This window comes from Mugil cephalus, chromosome 6 (assembly GCF_022458985.1).
Source record: "Mugil cephalus isolate CIBA_MC_2020 chromosome 6, CIBA_Mcephalus_1.1, whole genome shotgun sequence".
Taxonomy (NCBI): Eukaryota; Metazoa; Chordata; class Actinopteri; order Mugiliformes; family Mugilidae; genus Mugil; species Mugil cephalus.
The window spans coordinates 28,104,615-28,116,555 of record NC_061775.1 but is presented as its reverse complement, the minus strand read 5'-3'; the positions used below and the strand labels follow the sequence as shown (position 1 = coordinate 28,116,555).

General features: G+C 45.1%; 1 protein-coding gene across 1 annotated transcript in view; it reads right to left on the bottom strand.

Moving 5' to 3' along the window:
* Positions 1 to 160: 160 nt before the first annotated feature.
* The window catches only part of kifap3a (kinesin-associated protein 3a), a 35,870-nt gene continuing 24,089 nt past the window's right edge, over positions 161 to 11,941 (bottom strand). Inside the window, exons 18-20 of the mRNA XM_047587858.1 lie at positions 11,151 to 11,319; positions 10,864 to 10,954; positions 161 to 2,848 (exon numbers count right to left, since the gene is read on the bottom strand). Of these exons, the coding sequence (XP_047443814.1) occupies positions 2,731 to 2,848; positions 10,864 to 10,954; positions 11,151 to 11,319 (378 nt within the window). The 3' untranslated portion in view covers positions 161 to 2,730. The remainder of the gene's footprint in view (positions 2,849 to 10,863; positions 10,955 to 11,150; positions 11,320 to 11,941) is intronic.

Below are 11,941 nucleotides of genomic sequence, written 5' to 3'. Positions count from 1 at the left end.
CCTGCGTACCTGTCAAGTGCCTGTTACCTGTAGAGCATCTCTCACAGACGTGGTTAGAACATTTAACCGTAAACTGTCCACCAGATGAATGTTGAAGTAATATTATTATTGAAAATAATAAAGGAAGAACGTAGAAACAAACCGTTTCTGTGTGAACTCATTCACTAAACAATAAATTATTTATTCCACGACAGCTGAACCAATCACAGACACACGGCGAATATAATTGAACACGTGAGGCAGATTAGACGCCGCAGTAATAATTCTTCTCCGGTTGTTTGATTTACAGCGTTTCATATTTCAGCGGCGCCGCAGGCACATCGAGGACGACAACAATAAATTAAAAAAAAGAAAAAGCAGCAGATACGTCTTCATTTGTTCACATTTAAAACACATTTCTCGAGATAACACAAGAAAAGGCAGTTGACATTTCTTCTTAAATTACATTCACATAAAGATAAATGACATCTTTGTAGAGTTTATATTTATCACAGACTACTGCAGCGCTTACACAGAGTGCGAGGCAGGAAACGACCTGGAAATATCTGAAATTTGGTTTTAATTACAGGAAAACATAAGATTAATTTGTGATTCTGGTATTTCAGACTTTACTCCTCGCGTATAGAAAAGCTTTTTGTGCCTCTCGTTTTGATTGGAATCACTTCTGAACAGATGGGCTCTAATTTGGACTTGAAATGAACTTTTAGTCCTCAAGGTTTCCAGGATAAATAAACGCACACGTATAATATTTCTGTTTCATGTGTTTGACTGGGTTCTCTGATGTTTTGAGTCGTTCTTTATGTAGAAGGGGAGCAAAGACGTTTAAGCTGCACCGTGCGGTGATTTGTGATGTTTGCAAATTCAAGACACAACAGAATAAACTACGCGTCGTTTTCCTCGTAATTAGCACCAAATTTCAGGAGTTTCAGTAACTATTGAAGTAAATCATCGAGAAAACTCACACACACAAAACATTTTGCTTTCATATGCAGGTGACGAACACGACGTCCAGTCTGGGATCAGTCGATGATTAAAGGGAAAGAGTCTCAAAAGTATTAAAATTAAAGGTCTCATGTTACTCTGTAGTGTTTGGTCAGGAAGTTAACTTCTTGTTGGTCCAAAATTACTTTAACCAGCTGCTGATAATGGTCCCTTATACCTGGTTTAATGGTGCTTTTACAGACTGAATATAAAAGAGCGGCGCTGCCACCTGGTGTTGGTGACATTATGTGCAACTGATCCAGTAGCATCTGATTTTAGCTTCTCTCGACACTCAGGGGATTTACAAACGACTTAATTGGTGCAAGATGGAAACACTTATATCTACGATATTTTGGCTTCAGTTCTGGACAGAGGGAGGAGGACAAGTTTCATCCATGTTTACACAAAGTCAATAAGTGAAACTGCACCAAATACATGTTAAAAAAAATCTAAATAATAATCGACTGAGATAAAAACAAATGATTATCAGATGTGAGAAATTCTGACGCAGAAGCGAAGACAAAATATCTCAGAAACGGGCGACGCCATTTTGTGTTAGTGCCATTATGTGCAACCAGTGTTTGCATCAATTATCCACTAATCTATGGGGAGTAGTAGTTGCTTTAGGCTACGTAGCTAGGCAGCTAACAACTAACGGTCAAATGATTTAATTGGTGCAAGATGGAAACGCTGATATCTACAATATTTTGACTTCAGTTTTGGACAGAGGAAGGAGGAGAAGGTTTGTTCATATTTACGCTCAAAAACAGAATATGCATCAGTTCAATTTGCATGCAAATAATCGACTAAGGTAAAAACAAACTATTATCCGACTGTGTCAGATGTGAGAATCTGAGGAATTCTGAGGACAAGACCTAGAATCCAAAGTATCTCTGAAACGGACGCAGCCATCTCGTGTTAGTGCCATTATGTGCAACCAGTGTTTGCATATCAGTTATCCACTATTCTAGGAGGAGGAGTAGTTGCTTTAGGCTACGTAGCTAAGCTGCTAGCATCTAATCACTGTCAGGAGTCTAAGAATTTCAAATGCAAGATGGACGCAGTGATTTCTTCAATATTTTGGCTTCAATTTCTTACACAAAACTGAGAAGATGTGAAATGTCGTCCGTGTTTACACTCAGTCAAAGACAGAATTTGCACCAGATACATGTTCAATATGTGTATTTTTTGAGCCTGAAATATTCAACTGAGGTAAAAACAAACATGAACTAGAAGCAAAGTTAAAAAATCTCAGTAATGGCCGTCGCCATCTTGTATTATTATGTGCAACCAGTGTTTGCATATCAGTTATCAACTATTCTAGGGGAAGTAGTAGTTGCTTTAGGCTACGTAGCTAAGCCGCTAGCATCTAATCACTATAGACAGTCAAATTACTTAATTGGTGGAAGATGGAAACACAGATTTGTGCAATATTTTGGCTTCTATTCTGTCCAGAGCAGGTTCTGTCTGGATCAGATGACCGAGCTAAAAAGAAATAAACTCAAATATTGTGAGTGCAGTCCAATCAGCAGTGGCCTGGAATAATATTTAAGCTCCTCTACTCGTGTAGGAATCAGGTAAAGCCAACATCTAAATGCTCTTTATAAAGTACTTACTAAAACTCTTTGTTCCCTGAATAAGACAATGAGCGAAATCTAAGTAACTACCGGTTCCTATGACAGTAAAGTGTCCACAATCTTTAGAGTTTTCAGCAGAAATGAGACGAACGCGTGTGAGGCTCCGGGTTTTTTACCGGGAGGAGGTGGAGAAGTTGTAGAAGAAGTTTTCGGAATCGGGTCGGAAGCCGTAGGCGCTGACGGGCCGGTCCGTTGCCATCTGAGCCGGAGACATGAACGGGTCCGAGACGCTGAGGGACAACAGACAGAGGGATTTAAAAAGACATAAAGGAGACATGGAGGGATTCATGAGCATCAGTAGAATCCAGCTCTGATGGAGAAGAAGAAGAGAGGAACTGAAGCAAAGTAGTTTAGACACAAGCTTCACTCCAAAGGTTCTTATTTCATTATTTTATTAGATTAATATTAAAGACGTCAAAACTATGAAGGACCACATGGAGGACAGGACGGGACAAGGTAGGACAGGACATGACAGGTAAGAAAAGAGAATTATTGTGTTAGGATAAAAACTAGAATGATGTGAGAGAACAACATCTGTACATACAGCAGATGTAATAAAATCTTAAATAATAAACTTAAATCAGAGTGAAGTTCAGGATCAAACCACTAGGTGGAGCTCTGACACCACCACCGAGGGTCAGACCAGTTCCTGAGTCATAGTCACTGGACTACAAATAAATAAATAAATAAATAAATAAACACGAAGGAAAGCTCATAAAAAGTTAATGTGACTTTCATCCAGCTCCAGTCTGCTAACGGCTGCAGGCGTAAACAAAGGGATGTCAAGACAACGGAGTGACGAGGACGGAGACCTGGAGGACCAGAGAGACCGGTCACTATGGGGGTCTGAGGGGTCTGGGGGGTCTGGAGGTCTGACTTCATCCTCCATCTTCTGAGCAGCTGCTGGCTGTTTGGATGGGGTCAGTGTGATGGATAAACTGGGTCCTGATGGATGACGCCACATCTCTCACTCCGTCCTGAGTCTCTCAGTGGTGGAAGTGAAGGAGTTTGGTGCTGGTGCTCCTCCTCCTCCTCCTCCTCCTCCTCCTCCTCCTCCTCCTCCTCCTCCTCCTCCCCGGCTAAAATACGAGCTGTTTGCTTTGCCCCTGCAAGCGCCTGTAATGACGTGTTGTTTTTAGCCAAATCACTTCCAGCGATCGGTTACACAGCTCCAAGCATATCCTCACCCACGCACCCCAGCCCCTCCTCTCCTCCTCCTCCTCCTCCTCCTCTCTATCCTCCTCCTCCTATCCCCCTCCTCCTCTGTTTTGCTTTTGCCCCAACCCTCCACCACCTCCTCTCCGGGCAGAAATATGTCTTTTTCCTCTCCGCACGCTACGGCTGTCAGGAGGGATTTAGGAACCAGGCTAAAGGAGGCGGGAGGAACAGTGGAGGCCTGAGTGGGACCTCCCAGACCAGGTGGAGGCACCTGAACGAGTCCTGACATCCGGGAGAAGAGTTTTAATAAGCTGAGGACACTAGAGGTCTGTTGGTGGTGGAGGAAGAAGATTAATGACCGAGCTCAGTCAGAGATGTGAATCCGTGACATGTGTCACATCTTTTTAGCTCCAGGGTCAAACACCGGCCTCCAGAGACCAGAGGAGCTCAGACGGGTCAATATATAATATATTTATGCTCATTATGTTATTTATGACTTTATTTTACTTATTTCTTATTAAAAAATGGCTAAATATCACTAAAATGTCACTAAATAAATAACAACCACCTTCTAATTAATTAATTAAGTTTGTTAAGTTGAGATGATCATGGCAGACATTTCTTTTTTTGCAATATATTCAATTTTATATGGAAAATAAATTATATCTGTGTTTGAGAAAGTTAACAATCACAAACACATCCCACCTCGTCAGGAACTGTGTTTAATCCTTAATATAAAGTCGTGTGGATTTATCACATGTCAACTGTTTTACTACAATATATTTATGAGTAACTTTCAATTTACTCAGTCGTATATATAATATGTAGAAGAATCTTTCCATGAAAACGCCGTGTGGTGACTGGTTCTAGGCCATGTTGATTATTCAGTTTAGAGTACGAACATCTGCTCCCATCAGCCACTGATAAACAGCAACAACTAGCATGAATGCTGCGTTACATTTAGCTCTGAATTACATCACACCTGAGTTACAGAAGTCAGGAAACAAGATGGCCGCCTGCACCAAAGCTCTTGTCCAAATATAACTTGTTGGAAACTTGTTTAATATTTACATTTTTGGAGCGCATAGTTAAATTATTATATTATTATTAATTGTAATATTATTACTATAATGTTAAACTAAATTAAGCCTATTTATTGCTCCACAAATTGTAAATGGAACAGATAACAATTATTTGCAGTGACCACACGAGGCAGAAATTTGTAAGAATATTCAAAAATCGTAGAAAAATAAATACACTATTGTAAAAACAGTTTGTCACGATGGTGTTTGGTTCTGTTTGGGTTTTAGCCGTTGTTATAGTGCAACACGGGCTTGTAGTTCCCATATTTCCTCAATGTTTTCAACAACTGCTGCAACAATTTCACTTTTTTTTTTTTTCCAGGTTCAGCTGCAGGAAGTTTTTGCTCGTGCATCTTTTAAAGTCACGGAGGCTTGATGTTGTTCAGGTTTACGTGGGTCTGCAGCTCTGAGAGGACGGATCTGTCCTCCAGGTCTGGACACGGCGTCCGTCAGCTCTGATATGTCTCATTACGGAACATGTAAATCGACCTGTCTGCCACCTCGTTCACTTCACGTGTGTTGTGACACGGCGGCTAAATGAGGAGGGGGGGTTGCTAAGACAAAGGGGCCCAGTGTTGCCTGCAGATGCTGGTTTGGCCCCCGGAGGAGCAGCCGCAGGAGGCCGAGCGGCGAGTACGAGTCCTCGGCAGTGGACAGGAAAAGGAGTCGGCTCCTTCGGTACGACCCTCCGTCCCCCCCCACATCGGCCTCTTCCAGGGCCTCGCTTTGATCCCGACCGCCGTCACTGCTCAGGTTACAACCAAACAACACACCACCCTCCTCCACCTCCACCTATCTTCAGCCTGATTGCAGCGCGCTCCACTTTTCCTTCTCTTCCTTCATTTGTCGCTCTCTGCGGCGCCTCGTCACATCCTGACCTGCTCTCAAAGCGTTCATTCAGTGCGTTTACACGCAGAGTTTAAACTCTACTTTCTGACTACAGTCCTTGTCCCAGTTTACATGCAGCGCAAGAAAATCTAATAACTGTTCTCCTCCTCCTCCACACTAGGGGGCGATACATGTCTTTTAATACCACGTTAATACGGCCCGATTTCTGGTTGATCTATTACGTGATATAATAAACTAGAGTCGTTCATGTGTCAGACATTTAAACAACAACCAGATGGATAATAGAACATTTTTAATCTTATACGTAATGTTCGTGCTACTTCTGATGCAGGTAAGATCCGCGCTGTCCCTCAGACGGCTCCGTTTCTCTTCTTCTTCTGTGATCGGCTTCATGGACGTGTTTGTTCCGGGGTCACGCGCCAGCGCAGCGGTGGTGGAGCATGCGCACACGCATCATCCGCTGAAAACTTGGATTCAATCGCATTATCTGGGCGTTTAGATCAGATTATGAGAACTCTGACTGTAATTGGAGTAACATGTTTATGTGCACTTAAATTCTCCTGTTAGAGTCCGATTAAGGCAATAATTCTTTTTTTTTTTTTCATGTAAACGCACTGAGTGATTCTCCCGGTTGGCGAGTTCGCAGTCACACGATGTTTGTCTCCAGCGCCTCCTCCTCCCATCGGACGCTTCTCTGTTCTAAAGTTTTTTCATTTATTGGTTAAGGAGCAAACATTTACGACGATTTAAATCCTAACATTCCTCTGGGTGGTTTTTGAACCAATCAGATCTGTGTATGAGTTGTGTTTGAGTAAATGCTGCATGATGCAATGTGTAATTTTTCTTCTGGTTTCATTGATAAAAGTCATTAAAGGATTCAACCAACACATTATTTCAGGTGAACCCAACAACTTGTTATTTTTTAACTGTGTTCTAACTTTGATTCCTCCAGAACTAAACCAACATGTTCATGAACAGCTGGTGTAAATGGGAGATGGCAGATTTTAAATATCTTAAAACACCAATTATAGCAACAGCAACAAAAAGTCAAAAGAAAAACATACAGTATCTGTAAATTGGCTGACTATTATATTCTATTCTAAGTTGAATATTTTCTTTGATTTGGGTCACAGCTGATCATTAAAGGGTCCTGAAGCCAGATCAGTTGAGAGCCACTAATAAAGCACTAAATAAGTGTAGTGTACCTGTAATTGATGACTGGCTATGTCCTAAATAGGCATTTGTTTGCAGGTTAACACTATTTATAGGAGGCATTGGGACGTGCTTAGCAAATATTAGCATGCTAGCTACGTAAAGGTGGTAAACTTGACTTGCTTAACAAAGGAAACCAAATAAACATCAAACAAACACAATCTATCCGGTCTTTCTAGGGACATTTTAACTTTTATGAGCCAGACAAAGAACAGAAACAAAAGGCCTAAAGTGGCGCCTGCGTCGTAGTCAAAAAAGTTGCATTGAATGTACCACAAAGTCTGCAGCCAACAGCTAGCTAGCTAGCTAGCATGTGCGTCCTGCGCCTCCAGGAGGAGACATAACTCTCTTTACCAGCAGGTGGCAGCAGTTTGTATTCAACATTAAAATGAGTAAAGGATCGTTTCTGAAGTTTAGACATCGACTAAATGTAGCATCCATCATGACAGTTTGTTAAACTCCGCTCCAGCTCTACTTTGTCCAATATCCAAACAAAAAGAAAAACCTTTCTGACAGTGAAAACTCAGAAAATAGCTTTTTAAAAGCTGAATTATCTGAGTAACGTCTCCAGCTCTTGAGGATTAAATAAGGAAACTCTGTGGTGGTAAAACACATCAGAGTTGTTTCTGCAAGAACCAGAAACTAGAGATTATAGATAATTGATAAAACTCTAATAAAGGCATAAAACTACCAGCTGACTGATTTACAACACAACAAAAACGACTTCCACGTATCACGGAGCTCGATAACTTCCAGGCTGCAGATTCTGCTCATTGTAATATTCCTGCAAATCCAGTGGAGTCCGTGTTCAAAGGTTCACACCATGTTTCACAGATGCTTTAGAATAAGCGTCGGAGCTGGCTGTGATTATTATGTTAACCTGGAGTCTGGCGGCCAAATTAAAGCAGTGTGACGGACGGCGGCTCCCTCGGCGTATTTAAAAAGGTGTCAGTAACGAAGCCGAGCGACGGACAAAGAGGCGGCTGAACCCGATTGGCCGGTCGCTGTCCTCTCGTCTGATTCATCCGCTCACAGCTCAGCTTCTCAACGCCGGCCAAACCAAACATTCCTGCTGGCGAGGGCGGAAAAAAAAAGAGGGAGAACACTGACGAGGCCTTTATCGCACGCAAGCGGGGGTTTGATAATAAATAAGACAAATTACTCGGAGTAAACTCTCTATTTCCTCGACTATTCATCATGTGCGCGTGGAATTAACCGCCGCTCGATGCAAACGGACGCGAGGGGGAAACTGAAAGTGGGTTTCGGTGATAACAGGGCTGATTTTTAATTCCCAGGCTCCAGGTTCGTGTTTCAGGGAGGAATGTCGGAGACGCGCTGGGACTCCGGCGGATGATGATGTATCGGAGCCGCGGAGGAACGAGAGGAACACGGAGACGGCCGGAGAGAGTGTTTGTTCTCAGAAGGCGGAGGGGTGGAGTGATGCCCTCTGGGACCGGTGGACGGGTTGTTGACTCAGACCGGAGTTGGCTCAGTAACACAGATCAGCGAATACTGATTCAGAATAACAAGATGAGAGGGGCAGCGCCGGCTGGTGGACGACCCGGCCGAGGCCCCGAGAGCCGAAGGTAAACACGAACAGTTTAGTGTTTCCTGTCCGACACGACGAGAGCAACCTGCCCCGCTGACAGCCGCCTGCACAGCCCCGGCCCCGTCACGCACCCGCACGGGTTTTACTTTAGCCTTTAGCTCAGGCCCTGATCAGACCAGGGGGGGGGGGGGACCCGATCCATGTTTAGGAACCAGCTGGAAAGACTCTGAGCCCACCTGTCCACATTCACATGACTGTGTCCCTGGACAGCACTGGACATCTGATCACAGTCAGGACTTAGGAGGGAAGGAGGGAAGGGAGGAAAAGTAGATGGGGGAAGGAAGGAAGGAAAAGTGCAAGAAGGAAGGAAGGAAGGAGGGTGAAGTGATGGAAGGAAGGAAGGAAAGGAAGGAAGGAAGGTGAAGTGACGGAAGGAAGGAAGGAAGGACGGAAGGTGAAGTGACGGAAGGAAGAAAGGAAGGAAAAGTGGAATGGGGAAGGAAGGAAGGTAGGAAGGAAAAGTGCAAGAAGGAAGGAAGGAGCGTGAAGTGACAGAAGGAAGAAAGGAAGGAAGGAAGGAGAAAAGGAAGGAAGGAAGGAAGGAAGGTGAAGTGAAGGAAGGAAGGAGGGGAGGAAAGGAAGGAGAAGTGAAGTGAAGGAAGGAAGGAAGGAAGGAAGGAGGGGAGGAAGGAAGGGAGGAAAGGAGGAAGGAAGGAAGGATGTGCTGCTATGTGTCTGATGACAGAATCTCCGTCTCCTCATATTGAATCATTTCATGAGTTGATTCCAGTTTAGATTTATCTGTTCTTTTACACCTGGACCCTAATCTGGACCCTAGTCTGGACCCTAGTCTGGACTCTGATCTGGACTCTGATCTGGACTCTGATCTGGACTCTGATCTGGACCCTAGTCTGGACTCTGGTCTGGACTCTGGTCTGGACTCTGGTCTGGACTCTAAGGTCTGAACTCTAGCCTGGACTCTGATCTGGACTCTAGTCTGGACCCTAGTCTGGACCCTAGTCTGGACTCTAGTCTGGACCCTAGTCTGGACTCTCAGGTCTGGACCCTAATCTGGACCGTGGTCTGGACTCTAGTCTGGACTCTAGTCTGGACTCTAGTCTGGACCCTAGTCTGGACCCTAGTCTGGACTCTCAGGTCTGGACCGTGGTCTGGACCGTGGTCTGGACTCTAGTCTGGACTCTAATCTGGACCCTGGTCTGGACTCTGGTCTGGACTCTGGTCTGGACTCTGGTCTGGACTCTGGTCTGGACTCTGATCTGGACTCTGATCTGGACCCTAGTCTGGACCCTAGTCTGGACTCTCAGGTCTGAACAGGGTCCATCTGGACCGTTTCAAACTGAGTCTCTCCAGCACCGTCAGAATTTGGAGGAAGAAGGTTTTTGCTCCACATTTAATCAACGCTTGTTTTGTTCTGCGGGTTGTGAACACATGTTCTGGTGATGATGATGGATTAGTAGGTATTTACTAGGTATTTATACGTTGAGCTGCATGTGGAGGATGGATGTGGAGGATGGATGTGGAGGATGGATGTGGAGGATGGATGTGAGGGATGTATGTGGAGGTTGGATGTGGAGGATGGATGTGGAGGGTGGATGTGGAGGATGGATGTGGAGGAGGATGGATGTGGAGGAGGATGGATGTGGAGGATGCATGTGGAGGATGCATGTGGAGAATGGATGTGGAGGTTGGATGTGGAGGATGGATGTGGAGGATGGATGTGGAGGATGGATGTGGAGGATGGATGTAGAGGATGGATGTGGAGGATGGATGTGGAGGATGGATGGATGTGGAGGAGGATGGATGTGGAGGAGGATGGATGTGGAGGATGGATGTGGAGGATGGATGTGGAGGAGGATGGATGTGGAGGATGGATGGATGTGGAGGATGGATGGATGTGGAGGAGGATGGATGTGGAGGAGGATGGATGTGGAGGATGGATGTGGAGGATGGATGTGGAGGGTGGATGTGGAGGATGGATGTGGAGGAGGATGGATGTGGAGGATGGATGGATGTGGAGGATGGATGTGGAGGATGGATGGATGTGGAGGAGGGTGGATGTGGAGGGTGGATGTGGAGGATGGATGTGGAGGATGCATGTGGAGGATGGATGTGGAGGATGCATGTGGAGGATGGATGTGGAGGAGGATGGATGTGGAGGATGGATGGATGTGGAGGAGGGTGGATGTGGAGGATGGATGTGGAGGTTGGATGTGGAGGATGGATGTGGAGGGTGGATGTGGAGGTTGGATGTGGAGGATGGATGTGGAGGGTGGATGTGGAGGGTGGATGTGGAGGATGGATGTGGAGGATGGATGTGGAGGATGGATGTGGAGGATGGATGTGGTTGGGTATCAGTCGTCCTGTAGTCGTGTACCTGCTCATGTATCCGGCCGGGCCCAGGTCTCCGCTCTGGAAGTCGGTGTAGAAGTCTGGACTGACGGCGCCGTCGGCTGAGATGATCCCATCTGCTCCAGGACAGAATAAACACAGACAGAGCAGGAGTCATGTGGGATCCGGTTAAACCTCCTCCTCCTCCTCCTCTAGTCTGTAGGTGGAGCTAATTCAGCTCTGACTCAATAAGAAGCTTCTACACCAGATTCATATTCATCCAGGTGAAGTCACTTTATTTAATCCGGGTCGTGTATCATCAGCGTCCTGTACCTGGGGTGTAGAAGAGGTCGGCTCTGTCCAGGGCATCTCCGTCGTCCCCGAACAGGAACGGTTCTCCACCTTCATCCATCTGCCGGTTCTCCACCATCTCCAGCCACTGACTGTTGTACCAGCGGAACTTCTCCGTCTGGATCTTCCTGCCCCACTCCTCGTCGTACTCCTGAGGAGTCCAAATTAACTTTAAGATATACGCATTTCACAAGATATATTTATTTATTAAGTTAGTTAATTATTTAGTTTGCAGGAAACAGTCGACTCCTAAAAACTAAAGAGATCCTCTGTTGTTACTGACGGACGTTCTGGTGAAGAAGAAAAGAAGATGAAGAACAGGAAGAAAGGAGGGGAGGAAAGGAAGGTGAAGTGAAGGAAGGTGAAGTGAAGGAAGGAAGGAAGGAAGGAAGGAAGGAAGGAAGGAAGGAAGGAAGGAATGAGGGGAGGAAAGGAAGGTGAAGGGAAGGAAGGAAGGAAGGAAGGAAGGAAGGAAGGAAGGAAGGAAGGAAGGTTAAGTGAAGTGAAGGAAGGAAGGAAGTTGAAGTGAAGGAAGGAAGGAAGGAAGGAAGTTGAAGTGAAGGAAGGAAGGAAGGAAGGAAGGTTAAGTGAAGTGAAGGAAGGAAGGAAGTTGAAGTGAAGGAAGGAAGGAAGGAAGGAAGGGAAAGAGAAAGGAAGGGAAAGAAAGAAAGAAGCAAGGAGAAAAAGAAGGAAAGAAGGAAGGAAGGAAGGAAAAGTGGAAGGGGAGGGAAGGAAGGAACTCCTAAAACTCCTAAAAACTAAAGAGATCCTCT